This window comes from Pecten maximus, chromosome 8 (genome assembly GCF_902652985.1).
Source record: "Pecten maximus chromosome 8, xPecMax1.1, whole genome shotgun sequence".
In the NCBI taxonomy this organism is placed as follows: Eukaryota; Metazoa; Mollusca; class Bivalvia; order Pectinida; family Pectinidae; genus Pecten; species Pecten maximus.
The window spans coordinates 43,060,053-43,082,899 of record NC_047022.1 but is presented as its reverse complement, the minus strand read 5'-3'; the positions used below and the strand labels follow the sequence as shown (position 1 = coordinate 43,082,899).

The window sequence follows — 22,847 nt, the reverse complement described above, 5'->3', positions numbered from 1 at the left end:
ACTAGTTGAATACGTTCGTCAGCCTCCATAACTAACAAACGACCATCCTCTTCCTTTAAATAGCACACCATTCTCCCCTTCCCCTCCCCAAATAAATAGATAAATTAATAAATAATAAGTAAATAAATAAATAAGATGTTAATATACATACTTTTCTGACCATGCGCCTAGGAGGGATTTTATACACTCTTTCCTAAGAGTCTATTTCCTAATAATAAGAAGAAGAAGAAGAAGAAGAAGAAGAAGAAGAAGAAGAAGAAGAAGAAGAAGATCATTTAAGCGTATTGCAAGTGACTTTTTATTATTTTCTAAAAAAATAGTTTGTACATGTCACGTGATAAATTATGGTTACATTCCGATCTCAGAAATTCAATTAAGCATTGAACGGCTTTCAGTTGGCATTCATAGTCAATATGAATGCCAACTGGACAGAGGCAAATTCCATGAAGCGCGCTACTGAAAGCCGTTCAATGCTTATATTTACCATCTGCGGTTTTTTATTTGTCGTGCGATTTTTTTTTGAAATTTTCAAATTCAAATTTCAGTTGGCAGTTCATAAGCTGGTGAACTCGCAACTGAATTGGTAGGGTTATATAGTGGCAGTGCCATACAATGGTAAATATTATACAGTAACTCACATCAAATCACACACATAAAGTCGATACAAGAAATCACCAATAAACTACCGTCCCATTAGTTTAACATCATGATTAGTAGCTAACAAAATATCGCAAAGGATGAACTTTTAAAGCATATACAAGACACCAATCTGTTATACATGTTCCAATACAGATTTAGAAGAGAAGTGCTTCTTTAAACCTTTATAAAACGCTTTACTGTAGGACAACCTTACCAACAGAAACATTTTTATTTTAGCGAACTGGGTCAAATGTAGGCACCTAAAAAGTGTAAGAATTAAAATTCCAACATGTAAAATTCCCAAGGCAGGCCTCGTCTTGAATATGTTCCAGTCGTCTGGCAACCGAATTTAAGTAAGGGCAGAACATTAGCTCAAAACCGCAAAATTCTGGATTGACTATCATTTGAGGTTTGAAACATGTCTATACCTGATTCATATGGGCTAATCAATACACAGCCAGAAATGTTTTTTAGACCATAATCTAGTTGTTTAACCATTGTCTAGATACATGTACATCTAAAAAAACAGTCAGTGTAGCAGCTTATCATCGACGTCTACTACTGTATAGACTTATTCAAAAGACCAAGAAATTAAATAAATGGTTGGAAACGTGTTTGGTGGCAGTTTTAACGTTGGTGGCCGGTGTAATTGATAAACCTAAAACTTGTTAGTCAGAACATAGAATTGAAGTATCAAAACAGTTCGAGATAGTCGAAATTTCAAGACAATAACTCTAAATTCGGAGATAATAAATCGAAGTGTTAAATCTGTCGTAATAATGGGTAATTGATGCTGTGACGTGTTTTCTCTTCTCATGTGTTCTGTAAAATGTACTTATTTTGAACAATACTGGATATATAATGGTCCCCCACTTGGTAAAAACCCAGTTAAAATCCGTTGACACCGGTGAAATCCACGTATCTGGGTATAACTGATCAAGAACTCTACTCAACATTCCTAACCACCACCATGGCGGTCATAAATATCCCATAGATTTATTTTAAAAAGAAATCTGTACAACTAGCTGGAATCACTTTGTACGATCTACTGTTGAAATTGTGTGCAGATTTGTACAATCAGTCTGAAATATTTTGAGTTCACTTATGTTACATAATGTGATGGTTCATGAATATGGGCATTTCAGCTGCATAGTCCAATAGCTAGCTTTTGTGGCTGTGCGGTTGAGTGTCTTGTCTAGATCTGTGTACCGAAGTTAAGCAACGTCGAGAGGTCAGCTATTGGATGGGTGGCCGCTCCGTTGTTCCCCCGGTGCACGTTACAATACATGTACAGTATACATACCTGTTGCTTGCAGACATATTTGATTTTATCCGATAAGGTTACTTTGTACGTTATCATTACTCCGTTTTACGTACTGACACAATTGGCCATGCTATCATGAAATATTGTAACTCCATACCAAAAATAAAATTTCGACATTGATGTGAAAACAAAGTAACATTAAAAAAAAAAAATCAAATTAATTCCGCAGTATTTGAACAACAATAGTTACAACAATTATCAGAAATTCAAGTATGAATGCGAACCGTCCTTGGCAAACGCTTAAAAATCAAGGTGTCAATCGAAGCCTAAAGCTAGAAGAAACACTTCATTAAGACAATGAAACACAAAAAAGCAGAATGACATGCTAAACTGTGTTACCGAACTTGAAAATTGGAAGTATGCATAAAGTTCAATAACCAAGAATAGATGAAATATAGCTTCTTTGTTACATAATGACGTCATCGAATAACACCCTCTAGATATTCGTCAACAGACAAAAAGGCTCTTGAGAAAAGGACTAAATAGGTTCTAATGAATATTTTTTAAAGACTTGTTTTTAATTACATCGAAGGAACTTATCAAACCAAGTAACGGGAGACGTTTACTCTTCCGACACACCTGGTCTCAATCTCCTTTTTGGTCTCCGTACAATTTCCTATTTTGTTGGTGTTTTGTCCACGTCGTTTGTATGTTGGTATTCTCTTTTGAGTGTCTCTTTACCGACCTCGTGAACACTTCCATTCCTGGGCGAATAACTATAAAGAATAAAATTCCACTACTCCCAGCTTGTCGTACATACAACTCACAGCTAGGATTACAGAAGTACATGTCTATAAAAACTGCCCAGCTGATCCTACAGATTACACACATGGTAAGGAGGATTCTTAACGTCCAATCTATGGGATTAATATAGATAAAAGTGCTAAGCAATTGGCTGTAGATACAAGTGTATCTCTAAATTAGCCATTAGCCATGGCCGAAAAATAACAACACCCTCACCAATTTTCAGCTCAGTGTAACAAGTGCTTTTCAAGATGGCTGTCACAGCGGCCTTCTTGGATTTTGGTTTAACCCAAATAATAACAACACTTGGTCAGGACCATTTCTGGTAAGTTACAGCTGAATCCTACTGGTGGAACTTGAGAAATTTGAAATAGGTGTTGTTCAGGAAAATCATGAGTGCCAATCACGTTACAAATTGGCCACCGTGGCTACAATGTCAAAGTTTTTATGAGGCTAAAAAATAATAACACTTTGTTGGCTCCCCTTCCTTAACATCCTCACCAATTTCCAGCTCAATGGCACCAGTGGAACTTGAAAAGTAGTTCAAAATGCGTTTTTCAAGATGGCTGCCATGACGGCCATCTTGGATTTCTGACCGAACTTCGGGTCACACGAAGACTTCTCTAGTGTGTATTGTAAGCAATGTGAGCAGAGTATGTTTAACTCACCAGCACTTCTGGTGGCTGGTTCCAATTTCACCACTTCCCACCTCACATTTAAAGAGCTGCTAGTTCAGTTACACACCTTGACAATTAAATGCACCTTGAATGAAATTTAAGTTGCATTGGCTTGTTTTACATACAGACTGTTACAACTTTTCACTGTGGTACCGATGTAATCCTAAATATTACCATATTGGCTATACATATATATAACTAGTGTGGAAAACATGAAAGAAACAAAATATAAAACTTCTAATAATTTATTTGAAACAACAATCTTGATAATTTATACAACACTTGCTTTTGTTATGTTTTTGTTGCATCATAAAACATGACTGGTGTGGATCCTACAACAGCAGCACTATGAACTTGATCCTTTGGGACATCGATCATGTCTCCGGGCTCCAATGTAACAGCCTGGCCGTACATACAGAACTGAAATCTCCCGGTCACTATAGAGTCTTTTTTAGTCCAGTTGTGGGTGTGATCCGGGAAGTCCATCCCGGGAGGAAACTGATAGCGGGTGAAACTATAACCTTGTGTCTTTAATTTCTTCTCCATTGCTTGTTCACATAATTTACCATCAACTTCCTCATTCCACTTATCAATTTTGAGTTCCCTTGATGTGCTCATTGTCTAATAAAGAAAAATGTAATAATCAGTTAGAATAATACATTTATTAATGCCGAAACAAGTCCATCCACATTATATATGTGTGTGTATGTGTGTGTGTGTGTATTATATCGTTTTAAATTAGCCTTTATTACGTCCACCCCTATACCTTGAGTTAAACTTGATGTGTTGAATCCCATGACTTATCAAAAGATGAATTTACTACAATAGTGTGCACACAATGTAAGATACACCTCTAATCATAATGGATTTTTCCAGTGAACAAATTATATATGTGAACGCAATGGCATACAGGCATATTCAATATATTATATAGCGCACAACGCGCCATACAGAATATGTCTGTATCCCACTGCGTTTACACCACCGTAAATGCAATAAAACACCATTCAATGCAAACATCTACATCAAAGAAATCGTTGAAATACTGTAGGAAGAAAAAAAAGTTAGGATATGTTGCGACGTTGGTAACTACGGCAGCTGTTGTTACAAAGATAATATAGTTCAAGTGAATCTAGGTAAAAGATACCAGTGTAACAGAGCGCATGGTTAATTTAATTTAAATCACTGCCTGCGCTAGGAATCGAACCCGGGACCTCTGGCTTACTAGCCTTATGCTCAACCGATCGAGCTAAAGAGAAGATCTCTCTAGCCGAGCGGTATATTGCGGCTAGTATTTACCAGGGTTACATACTCCCCCTCCAGGAAAGAACTTGTCCTCGAGTTTCCAGGGGTAACAGTGATGCTTGTGGAGCAAGGCTGAGTATTTTCCCCGGGTCTCTACATGAGCGCCAATATAACAGAGCGCATGATTAATTTAATTTAAATCACTGCCTGCGCTAGGAATCGAACCCGGGACCTCTGGCTTACTAGTCTTATGCTCAACTGATCGAGCTAAAGAGAAGATCTCTCTAGCCGAGCGGTATATTGCGGCTAGTATTTTCCAGGGTTACACCAGCATTGTTAACAAAATTAAAAGAAACAACTTACATTTTTGATTAATGGCATTAGCCTTTTATAAATAAGAAATAAGGCAGTCAATTTATACAGGGCTGTATATGTAACAACTACAGGTATCTAACACAGGCACTGCCCATTACCTGTATAGGGGGATTTGTGGTCACACCTGACTGGACGTAGTGCACTACTAGTTTACCTGTAGCTTAAACGTAGTGTACTACTTGGAGTGCACTAGGGTGTAAAGGATAGCTTACACTCAACTGTAGTTTTTGGGTGTTTTTGGGTAAATCGTTCTACCGCTTTCCTATACCCTAATGATCTAGGCATGCGACGATCTATCCCGAGTTTCCTCTGGCCCTGCCACCATACGTAGTGTAGTGTCAGGGCCAGGGAAACCTCTGCATGGCTAAACATATTATATATTTCTAGTCCGAGTTTCCCCTGGTCCTGACACCATGTCTGGTGTAGGTGTCAGGGCCAGAGGAAACTCGGGCTAATATATTTCACGTCCCTGTGATGCTGCCAAGTTAATATGCCATCTACTGCTGATATGAGAACAAATGTACACTGTGCACGCAAGAGAAATTTATGATATTTATAATTAGTATATTCTAATAACGATCACAGACAAAGTAAACACATAAGCTTACCTTGCATAGATGGAGAGAACAAGCGAACAGAATGTGCCCCTAACTAATGTAGGTCACCAGGGACCTTTCCATTTATTCAGAGAACCGATTCATCCAATGGATTTTAAATCTTAAAATTATCATAAATATCAACAGACTTGCACATTTTTGTTGATATAGGCCTGGAATTATTTGTTAATGTTCACATGAAAGTATCATAAGACATAATGTTCGACATAATTTAATGCACAATATTTTCGAATAAATAAGTAAATCGTTCGGACCACAATAAATAAAAGCGACCATGAACGAGTCACGAAAGGCGAAATCGAAATTAGCTACGTAAACATGTAATAAAGAAAATGGCCCGACACACGATCGTATCATCCGGCCAAATGTACACATTTTTTTTTATTTCACACTATTATAAAATACAAATTGTGTTAATTCTTTTTGTTCGTGAACAAGGCATTGCTTATGTCAGTATTTGTTAAATTAATAAATATTTGTGCCGCTTGGCTGTCGGAAAAGGAGAATTCCGTTTTATTATTAGACAGGTAATGAAAATCCAATATGGCTGCGCCCATGCTACTCGTGCTTTTTATAGCCTAATCGATGTTTGCTACACAGATATGATTAAAAAAGCCACATGACAGCAGTAATGGCATCACGTAAGTCTGTTTGATAAACATGTAGGCCTAGTATAAGCTACCCTGATTTGAGTCCCAGTGTGTCGTTGCATTCTTTTCCCAATGTTATGAATGTATATCTCTTTATGTATTTTATTATTTACACACTATATTTACACAAGTCTATATTTTTACTGTTTTACAGACTCTGCAACTGCTTTAAAGGTCAGGAGCACGATATGTCCGGATTATCAGTCTGACAGCTGGTTTTCTAATTACTACATACAAATCAGAAGTTAATAACCAGATTATGCAGAAACTGCAATACTTGAAACTGCCATGGAAGAGGTGCCATGAATATGTTATGAGGGTAGACAGTATGTGGAAAGCTGCCTTGAGATGTTTACATACACCAGCGAGGACAACACCCTGTATATCACACATGTGTTCTGTAGTGTCACTCCAACACAAACAGTCCTACAGTGTACAGGGACCTGAGTGTAAACCCTACAGTGTACACGGACCTGTGTGTAAACGCTACCATGTACAGGAGTGCGAACTGAATGTGTCAAAGTCAAAGAAGGAATATGAGGCCATCCAAAGACCTCTATTTAATCTAGCAGAATCTATGTACCAGAAAAGGATCAGGAATCATCCATGGCTCTATCCCTATTCCAGATTTGTTGCATTTTCACAAAAGCAAAATACTGGAATATTGGAAGATCTAGAAATAGTGGAAACATCACCGGAGCTGGAATACTTGATTGAGACAACTATGGATTTACTGGGTCACATCCATATAGATAATTTATCTTCTCTGTTCCTTGATTTTACCCATGCAGGTTTGGCAAAAACACATCCTCTTATGACCAACCTTTTTCTGCAGTTGCAGAGTCGGCGTAAAAGTCTAGATTTTGTGTCGCTTGGACAATATCTATCAACTATAGTGAATTACAATGGCAGTCACATTTTGATTATAACGGAAATTCTTCCTCAACTTCGTCATCTACTTCAGAATGGCTTTGTCAGAATAGAGCAAAATCCCAACCAGTATCTCCATACTCTGTGTCAATTTTCCTCCCATGGTCTATTACAGCAGTTAGACAATGCTGTAGTATCAGATTTGTTGTTTCAAATATCATCACTGTGTTCTGATCAGGAATCTATAGAGAATGATTTTGACCTCATTATTCCAGTGTTTGAGTTGGTGTCACTGTTCATGCTTGGAGATGAAGGATTGACCTTCATTGAGCCAAGCATCAAAGACACATGTGAGAAGATTTTGAAAATAATCACAGGTAAAATGTTGGAAAACATTGAGGATTTAAATCTCCATCAGCTCTGTGCTATCATGGCCATGTCTGCAGAGGAACAGATGGAGTTCTTGTCAAAACCTTTTTTGGAAAAAGTTCAGTCTCGGACAGAATGCATCTTGTTTGAAATGCAAAATTTTTCATCTTACAATATCTTGGAGCTCCATCGACTTGCAAACCTTTCATGGGTGAGGCTCTCTGCAAAAAGCAGAGATAGACTTCTGAATTTGACATTGGAATATTTACAGGAATATGTAAAAGAAGAATCTTTTCCTCCAGAAATGGTTATCTTTTTGAAATGCTCAAAAGCCTTTTCTGACATGCTACTTGACAGGAAGATCCCTCTGAGTGCGAAACAATCTTTGAAGCAAGCCATTCTTGATGTGAATATATGGGAACATCTTGAATTCAATGATTTTATTGCAATATATGAGACCATATCTATGTATTTCTTGTCAACTGAAGTCAAGGACGAATTCACACATAAGTGTCAGACGGAATTATTGACCAACCCTTTCTTAAGCGTGAGAGATAAATTGCGTCGTCTCTTTGTTTTGCTTTTAAAGAAGGAAACTGATCCAAGAATTTTGAAAAAAGTTATAAATGAGCAAGCAATATATCAAAGTAACCTTGATGATGTCAAACAAATTATTCAACTTGCAGCACTTACCTCTAAAGGGAATTTTTACAATGATGTTGTAAAAGAGTTTAGCAAGATGTTTTGCTTAGTAGGGAGAAAAAGATTGCAGACACAAACAGACTTTCGTACTCTTTTTCTATTGGGATCTGGCAGAATTCATATGAATCCATGCAACTACAAGAAACTTTGTGGAATGCCAAGCTGGCGATTACAAGAACAGTTCTCTGACTTGAATAATCCAACTGGAGATTTAGATCAGGATATTCTCAATGTACTAACATTCCTTTGTCACAGAGACCTTGATCTGCCCGAGTTTGAGATGGCTTGCCTGATGGTTCTTCAGCTTCCTTCTTCTCCTCTACCTCTCCTCTACAACAGCCTCCTCAATTATGCCATCACAAACCAGTCAAACATGAAAGCAAATCATTTCAGGGACCTTCTGCAAATTTTAGTGAGTGTTGGACGAGTCGGTAGAAATACAGACACGTTTATTCAGAGGACAATTGACTTTATTAACCAATTGACATTAGACGCCATTGATCCGCCTATCCTGATACAGATGCTATGCAGCATGTCTGAGTTGAAAGTCTTTTCCCAGGACATCATCACAGAAGTATTTCAGCCATCCTACCTCAACAAACTGACAGAACTACTACACAGTCCAGGTATACATTAAATAGATCAGTCTATAAAGAGGAAGCCACCTGATTCTACAACCAGTGCAATAAACAAATACCCCCCATCAAAAGATTAATATCCCTGCATGGCACTTCAAAGATATTATTAATTTCACTATTGTAAATTACATTTGAGAAATGGTGGTAAAATAGGATGAACAAAAAGTTCCGAGTTCGAAAGGATAATCAAAGCTTCAGGGATGATACTGTAGTTTTGGTTGCTAAATGACAGTTGCCATATTCGTATGATGTCCTTGCTTTGTTTCCATTTCCCTGGTGCTAACTTTTTTCCATGTCATGTTAAAACAAAATATGTCTAATCACGAACCTCACTAAGGGTCAAAATTCATCTATTTTTAGAAAAATGGTCATTTTTCAATATTGTTTTTTTCATAGATCGATGTAATACATGTATGTCATTCTGATGATTTTCGCTCACCTGCCCAAAGGGCAAGAGAGCCTATGCCGTTGTGCTGTGTCTGTCCTCCGTCCAGCTGTCCATGCAGCGTCAACTTTTTCCTTTAAACAAATTCTTCTCTAAAACTAAGAGGCCCAGGGACTTGATATTAGGCCTGTAGCATGCTGGGATGAACGGCTACCATGTTTGTTCAAATAAATGACCTTGACCTTCATTCAAGGTCACATGGGTCAAATAGCCTAAAATCTTGAAACGACTTCTTCGATCAATAACCTCGAGAACCAGGGACTTGATATTAGGCCTGTAGAATGCTTGGGTGAAGAGCTTCAAAGTGTGTTCAAATGAATGACCTTGATCTTCATTCGAGGTCAGAAGGGTCAAATAGGCTAAAATATTCAAAAGACTTCTTCTCAATAACCAAGAGGCCCAGGGACTCGATATTAGGTGTGTGGCATGCTGGGTTGAATGGCTATTAAGTTTGTTCAAGTAAATGACACTGACCTTCATTCAAGGTCACATGGGGTCAGATATGCTAAAATCTTATAACAATGATTTCTTAATTTCCTAGAGACTTTTGGGACCTGATATTAGGCCAATTGTATTTTGGAATGATGAACTAGAAAATTTATTGACATAAGTAAACCTAGCTTTCTCTGATATTTGAATAAAGTGTAGTAATCAGCAAATTATCTGCAGAAATGACCCAGATCAACTTCAAAGTTGCTTTAGAGCCAGTTGAGCAATACATGCCCATTGGGCCTCTTGTTTTTTTTTCATTTTGAAGCTCATAATCATAACAACAATGGTAAGAAGATATTGACAAATGTTTTCTATCAACTCATGATTATCTTAGAAATAATAGTTAAATACTGAGTTTCTACATAAAAAAAAACAAAAAAAAAACCCATAGAAAACAGTGAAATGATAGATTTATAGTTAAATTTAATACAAGTCTCTTCTCATCTTCACAATAACAACAATGATATCAGGAATACGAAACTAGTTGACATAAATGTGAATGTATTGTCTCTTACAGTACACTACCTACTAACAGTTTCACAGGAACTGCATCATTTCATTGGGACCTGTTTTCTCTGCTTGTAGATTTGTCCTATAATCAGTCTGCCTTACTGATGAACAATATTGTCCAGCTAAACAGAGCAGTGTGCCTAAAGTGCCCAGAGTATGGTGTACCTTATCTACAGGACCTAGTAGAATCTCGCTTACCAGAGCCAGGTAAAAAAACTACAGGTCAAATCTCACTAACCAGAGCCAGGTAAAAAACTACTGGTCAAATCTCACTAACCAGAGCCAGGTAAAAAACTGAAGGTAAAATCTCACTAATACCAGAGCCAGGTAAAAAACTACTGGTCAAATCTCACTTACCAGAGCCAGGTAAAAAACTACAGGTCAAATCTCACTAACCAGAGCCAGGTAAAAAACTACAGGTAAGATCTGACTTACCAGAGGCAGGTAAAAACTGAACAAATAGAATCTCACTTACCAGATCCAGGTAAAAAAACTAAAAGTCAAATCTCGCTTACCAGAGCCAGGTAAAAAACCTGAAGGTCAAATCTCACTTACCAGAGCCAGGTAAAAACCTAAAAGTCAAATCTCACTTACTGGAGCCAGGTAAAAATAAAGGTTAAATTTCACTTACCAGAGCCAGGTAAAAATAAAGGTGAAATCTCGCTTACTAGAGCCAGGTAAAAAACTACTGGTCAAATCTCACTTAATAAGAGCCAGGTAAAAATAAAGGTGAAATCTCACTTACCACTTATAAGAGCCAGGTAAAAATAAAGGTGAAATCTCACTTACCCGAGACGGGTAAAAAAATGAAGGTTAAATCTCGCTTACCAGAGCCAGGTAAAAATAAAGGTGAAATCTCGCTTACCAGAGCCAGGTAAAAAACTAAAAGTCAAATCTCACTTACCAGAGCCAGGTAAAGATAAAGGTGAAATCTTGCTTACCAGAGCCAGGTAAAAACAACAGGTCAAATCTCACTAACCAGAGCCAGGTAAAAAACTACAGGTCAAATCTCACTTACCAGAGCCAGGTAAAAAACTACAGATCAAATCTCACTTACCCGAGACGGGTAAAAAAATGAAGGTGAAATCTCGCTTACCAGAGCCAGGTAAAAATAAAGGTGAAATCTCACTTGCCCGAGACGGGTAAAAAAATGAAGGTGAAATCTCGCTTACCAGAGCCAGGTAAAAATAAAGGTGAAATCTCTCTTACCCGAGACGGGTAAAAAAATGAAGGTGAAATCTCGCTTACCAGAGCCAGGTAAAAACAACAGGTCAAATCTCACTAACCAGAGCCAGGTAAAAAAACTACAGGTCAAATCTGAATTACCAGAGCCAGGTAAAAAACTGCAGGTAAGATCTGACTTACCAGAGGCAGGTAAAAACTGAACAAATAGAATCATACTTACCAGATCTCGATTACTAGAGCCTAGTAAAAACTGTACAGATCAAGTCTTGCTTACCTGATCCAGGTGAAAACTGTACAGGTCAAGTCTTGCTTACCTGATCCAGGTGAAAACTGTACAGGTCAAGTCTTGCTTACCGGATCCAGGGGAAAACTGTACAGGTCAAGTCTTGCTTACCGTAGCCAGGTTAAATCTTTACACTCTCAGTTATATTTTGCTGTTATATTATAATATGTCAATGAATTTCAAAAGGCCATGTTTGTTTTGAAGGTAAAACAATATTAATTTTGTTGAAGTTTTGAATGTTACCACTTACAATCCATTCCCTTACAGTTAAACAGTTTTAGGCCTTAATTATGATTTATAACAGCCAGTGCACAGACTTGTTCATTTGAATTGTAGAACAAAAATAAGGGAATTTGATAGAACACAAATTTCATTGAGATGATTTCTCATTTTTTTTATAGTTGATCAATTTATTAGATTACTAAAGATGTACCTCCAGTTTAGGAAACATTTTGTTCTTTCCAGTTGCTAAATCCGACGATGTCCGAGACAAGTTCGTTCTCCACAGCTATAAGCAATGTCTGCTTGACCTCTTCACTACAGAGTTTGGTGGGCCAGAGTTTATTAACACTGATCACATCACTTCAGCAGGTCTTCACATAGGTAAGTGCAAACACATTTTTTATGTAGTGTTACACAATAAAACAGGTCGTAGATTTACTTGCTTTAGAAAACATTTCTGGGTCACTTGATCAAAATATTTACGTAAAGGACACAGTGTGGAAAGACTGCATGTTACAAATAAAGTGTATATTCAAACTTTTCATTTTTTGTGTCACCTTGAAAAGGTGACATATAGGTATTACTATGTTGGCGTCGGTGGCGTCGGTGGTGTCGGCGTCGTCGTCCGCACAATGGTTTCTGTCCAATAACTTGAGTTCCCTTTGGCCAATCAAACTCAAACTTCATACAGTGCTCCTTACCAAAAGTGCTTGCTTGGGATTGCTTTTCAAGTTCAAAGGTCAAAGGTCAAGGTCACTGTTAGTATTAATAGAAAATTGGTTTCCATGAAATAGCTTGAGTTCCCTTCAGCCAATCTAACTCAAGCTTCACACAGTGCTTCCTTACGAAAAGTGCTTGCTTATGATTGCTTTTCAAATTAAAAGGTCAAAGGTCCTTGCTACTATAAATAGAAAATAGGTTTGCTTGGGATAACTTGAGATCCCTTGGGCCAATCAAACTCAAACTTGATGCATTGCTTTCTTATAGGAAGTGCTTGCTTGGGATAGCTTTAAGTTTCGATGTTCAAAGGTCAAGGTAACTGTTGCTATCAATAGAAACTTGGTTTCCATTTGATAACTCGAGTTCCCTTTGACCAATTAAACTCAAACTTTGTATAGTACTTCCTTATCAAAAGTGCTTGCTTGGGATTGCTTTTCAGGTTCACGGTCACTGTAAATGAATAGAAAATCTGTCCTGTTCCCTTTGGGTCAATCAACCTAAAACTTCATATAGTACTTTCTGGTTTCTGTATGAAAAACACTTAAATTTTGCATGAAACTTGTTTTGATTTACAAAGCAGATCACTTTGATTTTTAAAATTCAAATCCTAGCTTGCTGTGCAGGCGACACATCCACTTCCGTGGAGTTCTTGTGTGAATTAAAAAACTAATTCAAATAGGCATGATAAATATTGTAGAAGTTTGATACTGTACAGTATCTATGATGTATGGTTTGGTGTAGACCTGATAATATTGTTACATTAGAGGATTGATACAGTATCTATGATGTATGGTTTGGTGTAGACCTGATAATATTGTTACAGTAGAGGATTGATACAGTATCTATGATGTATGGTTTGGTGTAGACCTGATAATATTGTTACAGTAGAGGATTGATACAGTATCTATGATGTATGGTTTGGTGTAGACCTGATAATATTGTTACAGTAGAGGATTGATACAGTATCTATGATGTATGGTTTGGTGTAGACCTGATAATATTGTTACAGGGTTGATACAGTATCTATGATGTATGGTTTGGTGTAGACCTGATAATATTGTTACATTAGAGGATTGATACAGTATCTATGATGTATGGTTTGGTGTAGACCTGATAATATTGTTACAGTAGAGGATTGATACAGTATCTATGATGTATGGTTTGGTGTAGACCTGATAATATTGTTACAGTAGAGGATTGATACAGTATCTATGATGTATGGTTTGGTGTAGACCTGATAATATTGTTACAGTAGAGGATTGATACAGTATCTATGATGTATGGTTTGGTGTAGACCTGATAATATTGTTACAGTAGAGGATTGATACAGTAATTAATGATGTATGGTTTGGTGTAGACCTGAAAATATTGTTACAGTAGAGGATTGATACAGTATCTATGATGTATGGTTTGGTGTAGACCTGATAATATTGTTACATTAGAGGATTGATACAGTATCTATGATGTATGGTTTGGTGTAGACCTGATAATATTGTTACAGTAGAGGATTGATACAGTATCTATGATGTATGGTTTGGTGTAGACCTGATAATATTGTTACAGTAGAGTATTGATACAGTATCTATGATGTATGGTTTGGTGTAGACCTGATAATATTGTTACAGTAGAGGATTGATACAGTATCTATGATGTATGGTTTGGTGTAGACCTGATAATATTGTTACAGTAGAGGATTGATACAGTATCTATGATGTATGGTTTGGTGTAGACCTGATAATATTGTTACAGTAGAGGATTGATACAGTATATATGATGTATGGTTTGGTGTAGACCTGATAATATTGTTACAGGATTGATACAGTATCTATGATATATGGTTTGGTGTAGACCTGATAATATAGGATTGATACAGTATCTATGATGTATGGTTTGGTGTAGACCTGATAATATTGTTACAGTAGAGGATTGATACAGTATCTATGATGTATGGTTTGGTGTAGACCTGATAATATTGTTACAGGATTGATACAGTATCTATGATGTATGGTTTGGTGTAGACCTGATAATATCGGATTGATACAGTATCTATGATGTATGGTTTGGTGTAGACCTGATAATATTGTTACAGTAGAGGATTGATACAGTATATATGATGTATGGTTTGGTATAGACCTGATAATATTGTTACAGTAGAGGATTGATACAGTATATATGATGTATGGTTTGGTGTAGACCTGATAATATTGTTACAGTAGAGGATTGATACCGTATCTATGATGTATGGTTTGGTGTAGACCTGATGATATTGTTACAGTAGAGGATTGATACAGTATCTATGATATATGGTTTGGTGTAGACCTGATAATATCGGATTGATACAGTATCTATGATGTATGGTTTGGTGTAGACCTGATAATATTGTTACAGGATCGATACAGTATCTATGATGTATGGTTTGGTGTAGACCTGATAATATTGTTACATTAGAGGATTGATACAGTATCTATGATGTATGGTTTGGTGTAGACCTGATAATATTGTTACAGTAGAGGATTGATACAGTATCTATGATAGTGCTGCAATGACATGGTTCGGTTCACGGTATTTTGATCTCGCATCACGTTACGCTCATGGTTCAGGCCGTTTCAGATTATCTGCGCAGTAATTTGTATCGCTAATTTAAATCACACATATATGGAAAGTTTTTTGGATCCGTGTACCTGAAACAGGTGGTTTAAAATCATTTAAGAATCAAAATTGCCGAGGCGAAGTCTTCCCGATTCTTTTAATGAGCTGGTTGCTACTGTCATGAATCCTGTATTTTGATTGGCTGATGACTACTCACAGATCTAGGTTATTTCCTAACCTGAATAATGTTCCTCGTCTGTGTATATATTATATATTGTGTAATGCCAGATGAGGCAAGTACCTGATTTATCTATAAAACAAAACCTATAACATTTTATAACAGATCAAGATACTACATTTTGTACTGTTATAGTATATATATATACATTTTGATTCTTTGCTTTATTAATTTAAACAGATATTGCAGTATATTTTGATGAAAACCTTGATGTAGTGGAATATTCTCAACTAGACCATATGGAAAAGGCAGGAAAACATTACAAGAAGTAAGTTATAAATTGTAATTATATATGTTTAGCCTCGTCTGTGATAAGTAAACCTATATTCTTAGTCTCATACAGGTAAAACTCTAGCATGATCACACATTTCCGTGTACAGTGCAGCTTCCCAACACGATCTGTCTCAAAACCGATCACCCCTTGATACCGATCAAAATGGCGGTGTATGGAATTGATCCTTCTTTATTATCAATAGTATCAAAAGTTCCCAATACTGATCCCTCCGAATTCTGAATATCAAACCGATTTGTGTCGAGAATGGTTAAAATACCCAAATTTCTCGGTAAACTGCCCTTACCTGAGTGAACATAACAGATGCCCGACCAACTGACCGTGAAATAAACACCTGTGGCAATTAGTTGTCGTAAGCTTTGTCTTTGGGCATATATGTATAGGTAAATTGGCCGGTACATAACACCTACGACTAGAGGAGCATTATGATTTAATTGTTGGTAGGAACTGTTCTTTTTCTTATTTGTAAAACCATTTAAGTTTGGAATGAAATAAATATACTTTATGAAGCCCCATAAGCAAAGAGGTGTAGTGACAGGCTGGATGCAGTTTGATGCCAACGACAGGATTGTGAAATGATAAACAAGTACTTATGGCATATTTTTTCAATTAGTATTATAACTTAATTAGTGTAATTTGTATAAATTCTGCATTCTATGTATTCATTAATTAACTTCCATAATATCAACACTGCTTGAAAGATGTCATCCACTCAATATTATCTCTGGATCCTGACGGGTAAAAATGAATCACTTCTCTAAACTGAACCCTTTTTAAACTGGGCAAATATTCATGTACCATGCATGATTGGATAAGGAAAGTTCCACTGTGAGAAAGTACATTAAGGAAAGTACATTTATTTCAAACGCCCCCTATATTCTGACAAATTGATACCTTTGGTATTGTAGACTTCTTGGGGAGCAAGTTGAAATTTAGATGATAGAAACGGTTTATTGATAAAATATGAATTAGATGTGTAAATAGTACCATCATGATAACAACATCATCTCCTTGTAGTTCTTCTGTTTATTAGTTAACATCAGTTGTAGCCATGACGTCGTGGATTAGTATATGTCAATACATTATCTGATGTATATTATACAGGATTGTAAAACCATATACAGTGGTGGCCGTGTGGTGAAGGTGTCCCGACACTTTATCACTAGCCCTCCACCTCTGGGTTAATTGCGAGTTCGAAACTCAATTAGGGCAGTTGCCTGGTACTGACCATTGGTCGGTGTTTTTTTTTTGGTTGCTCCGGCTTTCCTCCACCTCCAAAACCTGGCACATTCTTAAATGATCCTGGCTGTTAATAGGACGTCAAACAAAATAAACCAAATAAACCGAAGTATAACAATATAATAATTTCTATTTCAGAGTTGCTGTTCTCTGTCTTGACAAGAATAATTTCAACTCAGTTTCTAAAGGTGTGAGAGCAGAAGTAGAACAGAGAGTCGAGTTGCTTGAAGCTCAGGGATACAATGTTATCCTAGTAAGTATTAGATAGAGATTTAAGGCCAATGACCTTATTAAAAGTTTTGAAATCGATCATCAAAATAGTATTCAGCCTTAGCTCCTTCATTCATCGTTTATCTGGAATAAATGTGTAGGCTACCTGAGCAGCACTAACAGACATTTTTATATCTTTTTTCTATCATCTTACATCATCTGTTCACCAATTTACATTCTCAACACAAAAGTCCTGATTCCATTAAATAGTGTGGAAAGCTGTCATATGGACATATGTGAGTTAGTTTGTAAGTTAATGTCTGTTCATTATGATGGAGAATCGTGCAGGTATCCACTTAAACCAGTTTCTCGATTCTAGCCCTTTCCTTGGAACTTAGTCAAAAATACCAAATTACTGTTTTCTTTAGTTTCCGGGCTATAACTCAAAAACCGTTCGACGCAGCTCCTTGAAAATTTCTGTATATATCAGACTAGTGCCCTAGTTGTGCCTTTTGCTATTGCGGACCTTCCATTTTCGGTATTTTTTCTGTCACCATGGAAACTTAGTAAAAAATACCAAATTACTGTTTCCTTTTGTTTCCGGGCTATAACTCCATAACCGTTCAACGCAGCTCCTTGAAACTTTCTGTATAAATCAGACTAGTGCCCTAGTTGTGCCTTTTGCTATTGCGAACCTTCCATTTTCCGTATTTTTTCTGTCACCATGGAGACTTAATCAAAAATACCAAATTACTGTTTCCTTTTGTTTCCGGGCTATAACTCCATAACCGTTCAACGCAGCTCCTTGAAACTTTCTGTATAAATCAGACTAGTGCCCTAGTTGTGCCTTTTGCTATTGCGGACCTTCCATTTTCGGTATTTTTCTGTCACCATGGAAACTTAGTCAAAAATACCAAATTACTGTTTTCTTTTGTTTCCGGGCTATAACTCAAAAACCGTTCGACGCAGCTCCTTGAAAATTTCTGTATATATCAGACTATTGCCCTAGTTGTGCCTTTTGCTATTGCGGACCTTCCATTTTCGGTATTTTTTCTGTCACCATGGAAACTTAGTAAAAAATACCAAATTACTGTTTCCTTTTGTTTCCGGGCTATAACTCCATAACCGTTCAACGCAGCTCCTTGAAACTTTCTGTATAAATCAGACTAGTGCCCTAGTTGTGCCTTTTGCTATTGCGAACCTTCCATTTTCCGTATTTTTTCTGTCACCATGGAGACTTAATCAAAAATACCAAATTACTGTTTCCTTTTGTTTCCGGGCTATAACTCCATAACCGTTCAACGCAGCTCCTTGAAACTTTCTGTATAAATCAGACTAGTGCCCTAGTTGTGCCTTTTGCTATTGCGGACCTTCCATTTTCGGTATTTTTCTGTCACCATGGAAACTTAGTCAAAAATACCAAATTACTGTTTTCTTTTGTTTCCGGGCTATAACTCAAAAACCGTTCGACGCAGCTCCTTGAAAATTTCTGTATATATCAGACTATTGCCCTAGTTGTGCCTTTTGCTATTGCGGACCTTCCATTTTCGGTATTTTTTCTGTCACCATGGAAACTTAGTAAAAAATACCAAATTACTGTTTCCTTTTGTTTCCGGGCTATAACTCCATAACCGTTCAACGCAGCTCCTTGAAACTTTCTGTATAAATCAGACTAGTGCCCTAGTTGTGCCTTTTGCTATTGCGAACCTTCCATTTTCCGTATTTTTTCTGTCACCATGGAGACTTAATCAAAAATACCAAATTACTGTTTCCTTAATAACTCTTACTTTGAGCTTGAAGTTGATATATACATGTATTTGGGTTTTCATACCAACTGCGGTGCGCGGGGGATAATGCCAAGCTTTGTGGCTCCTTGTTATCAATAGTATCAAAAGTTCCCAATACTGATCCCTCTGAATTCTGAATATCAAACCGATTTGTGTCGAGAATGGTTAAAATACCCAAATTTCTCGGTAAACTGGCCTTACCTGAGTGAACATAACAGAAGCCCAACCAACTGACCGTGAAATTAACACATGTGGTGATTAGTTGTCGTAAGCTTTAATTGTCTTTGGGCATATATGTACATATAGGTAAATTGGTACATAACACCTACGACTAGAGGAGCATTATGATTTAATTGTTGGTAGGAACTGGTTAAGGTTTGAAATTATTGTTCTTTTTCTTATTTGTAAAACCATTTAAGTTTGGAATGAAATAAATATACTTCATGAAGCCCCATAAGCAAAGAGGTGTAGTGACAGGCTGGATGCAGTTTGATGCCAACGACAGGATTGTGAAATGATATGCATGTACTTATGGCATGTTTTTTTGTAATCAGTAATATAACTTAATTAATGTAATTTGTATAAATTCTGCATTCTGTGTATTCATTAACTTCCTTAATATCAACACTGAACGAAATGTCATCCGCTCAATATTATCTCTGGATCCCGACTGGTCAAAATGAATCACTTCTCTAAACTGAACCCTTTTTAAACTGGGCAAATATTCATGTACCATGCATGATTAGATAAGGAAAGTTCCACTGTGAGAAAGTACATTAAGGAAAGTACATTTATTTCAAACGCCCCCTATATTCTGACAAATTGATACCTTTGGTATTGTAGACTTCTTGGGGAGCAAGTTGAAACTTAGATGATAGAAACGGTTTATTGATAAAATATGAATTAGATGTGTAAATAGTACCATCATGATAACAACATCATCTCCTTGTAGTTCTTCTGTTTATTAGTTAACATCAGTTGTAGCCATGACGTCGTGGATTAGTATATGTCAATACATTATCTGATGTATATTATATTATACAGGATTGTGTAACCATATACAGTGGTGGCCGTGTGGTGAAGGTGTCCCGACACTTTATCACTAGCCCTCCACCTCTGGGTTAATTGCGAGTTCGAAACCCAATTGGGGCAGTTGCCTGGTACTGACCATTGATCGGTGTTTTTTTTTTGGTTGCTCCGGCTTTCCTCCACCTCCAAAACCTGGCACATCCTTAAATGATCCTGGCTGTTAATAGGACGTCAAACAAAATAAACCAAATAAACCGAAGTATAACAATATAATAATTTCTATTTCAGAGTTGCTGTTCTCTGTCTTGACAAGAATAATTTCAACTCAGTTTCTAAAGGTGTGAGAGCAGAAGTAGAACAGAGAGTCGAGTTGCTTGAAGCTCAGGGATACAATGTTATCCTAGTAAGTATTAGATAGAGATCTAAGGCAAATGACCTTATTAAAAGTTTTGAAATCGATTATCAAAATAGTATTCAGCCTTAGCTCCTTCATTCATCGTTTATCTGGAATAAATGTGTAGGCTACCTGAGCATTTTTATATCTTTTTTCTATCATCTTACATCATCTGTTCACCAATTTACATTCTCAACACAAAAGTCCTGATTCCATTAAATAGTGTGGAAAGCTGTCATATGGACATATGTGAGTACGTTTGTGAGGTTAATGTTCCCTGCCTCATTTATAGGACCCTGGGAGGGGAGGGAGACTTGCTGTGAGGGCAGTGTGAGACCATAAATCAATCTCATGGCCTCGAAATGAATACAGTATGTGACCATGATTATAAAATGAGAGTATGCATCCGTGAATCGATCATGGCTACAAATGAGGGCCGTGTGAAAGCATGACTATCCCATGGAATAAAGGGGATGTTAATGACTGCATGACTTTCACATAGCATGAAGTGAGGGCAGTGTGTGCCCATGAATGTCTCATGGCTTTAAAGTGAGTACAGTGTACATGTGTGATCATAAATGGCTCATGACTACAAAGTGAGGGCAATGTGTGAGAGTATGACTACAAAGTGAGGGCAGTGTGAGACCATGACTACAAAGTGAGGGCAGTGTGAGACTATGACTACAAAGTGAGGGCAATGTGAGACCATGACTACAAAGTGAGGGCAATGTGAGAGTATGACTACAAAGTGAGGGCAGTGTGAGAGAGTATGACTACAATGTGAGGGCAGTGTGAGACCATGACTACAAAGTGAGGGCAATGTGAGAGTATGAATACAATGTGAGGGCAATGTGAGAGTATGACTACAAAGTGAGGGCAGTGTGTGAGAGTATGACTACAAAGTGAAGGCAATGTGTGAGAGTATGACTACAAAGTGAGGGCAATGTGAGACCATGACTACAAAGTGAGGGCAATGTGAGACCATGATTACAAAGTGAGGGCAATGTGAGACCATGACTACAAAGTGAGGGCAATGTGAGACCATGACTACAAAGTGAGGGCAGTGTGAGAGTATGACTACAATATGAGGGCAGTGTGAGAGTTAATTACTACAAAGTGAGGGCAGTGTGAGACCATGACTACAAAGTGAGGGCAGTATCCGATCACAAATATTTCATGGTGGCAACGTTGATTGATAGCAAAGCAATCACACCATCATTGAGAGGTCTGAGCATATTATGTCACAGAAAGCAATTTTAGAGTTGTTTTCCTAAACACTGTCTGTTAAAACCTCTCACATTCTAGTTTTTACTACTCTTTGGTTTTCAGGCATCTTGCAGATTTAGGAAGAGACCCAAGATGATGATGGAAATGGCAAGCCATGTCTTGTCTGAAATTTATGACTCGGTTGGAAAGACCATTAAAGAGTGAAATTACAGAATGGTTTCCATGATCCTTGTAGGTTTTCCTATTACAGATGTTACATAGAATTCTATACAGGTTTCACTTGTATAATGTATAACCGTATCTATCCCTCAACAAGCCCAGCACGGACATTGACTGAAAATATTGTTAGTAGAATGAAATAGCAGTTAATTGTTTGCATTTTCACTGTAAAATGTATAGGCTTATAAACAAACATGCTTTAATTCAGATAAATATGGTATTTTGACCTTGTTACAAATGGGTCTTCATTGTATGACGTCAGTCGTCTTTATATTTTATTAAAATTTATTAAAGCAATTTAAAATTCTTGTTTTCATTTCAAAAGCACAAACTTTATGATACCACAATTTGCTCGATATCCTCTTTCTATAATTACTGTTTACTGCCAAAACACAGTAACTGTTACTAATCTTGGACCATTTATCATAAGCAATATAATTTTCTCATAAAAAACATTGAGGCAATAAGACAAATGTTTTCTGTTCCTTTTGATTATTTATATCTATATAAATCAAAATCTAAGAACACTCAGTATTTCCATGCCTTTTATACTAATCCCATAAAATACAACCCCTTGTTTCCATGTCAACGTTATAATGTAGAGTATTCACCTTATAGGTCAAAACAACAGTGGAGCACTATGTATTGAATCCATTGAAAATTTGCTTGCTTCCTACAATAAATGTACTTTTTGTCTGAGGAGTCTGGTGCAAAATGAAATTATGAACATCAGTTTGTCATACTCTACCAGCTTAGAGAAGTTTGTTTGCTGGGTCAGTTTTTAGCTCACCTGTGCCATGGTGCTGCGTCCGCTGTCCATCGTTTGTCAACATTTGCTTTAAATCACTACTAGTCATCAAATACAGAATGGATTTAAACCAAATTTGGTCAGAAAGATCCTTGGGGGAAGGGGAAC

At 37.0% G+C, this 22,847-nt stretch overlaps 1 protein-coding gene and 1 long non-coding RNA gene across 2 annotated transcripts; one reads left to right on the top strand and one right to left on the bottom strand.

Annotated features, from left to right (window-relative positions):
* Positions 1-3,613: 3,613 nt before the first annotated feature.
* On the bottom strand, positions 3,614-5,682 carry LOC117332745. The gene is made up of 2 exons (XR_004533782.1): positions 5,613-5,682; positions 3,614-4,005 (listed from the first exon to the last, which is right to left on the bottom strand). It is a non-coding gene; the product is annotated as an uncharacterized LOC117332745 (long non-coding RNA).
* A 464-nt stretch (positions 5,683-6,146) lies between these two features.
* LOC117333582 lies at positions 6,147-22,229 on the top strand. The gene is made up of 7 exons (XM_033892936.1): positions 6,147-6,262; positions 6,426-8,838; positions 10,373-10,504; positions 12,231-12,368; positions 15,715-15,802; positions 17,204-17,318; positions 21,815-22,229. The coding sequence occupies exons 2-7, from the start codon at positions 6,531-6,533 to the stop codon at positions 21,914-21,916; spliced, it is 2,883 nt and encodes a 960-aa protein (XP_033748827.1). The 5' UTR covers positions 6,147-6,262; positions 6,426-6,530; the 3' UTR covers positions 21,917-22,229.
* Positions 22,230-22,847: the final 618 nt, after the last annotated feature.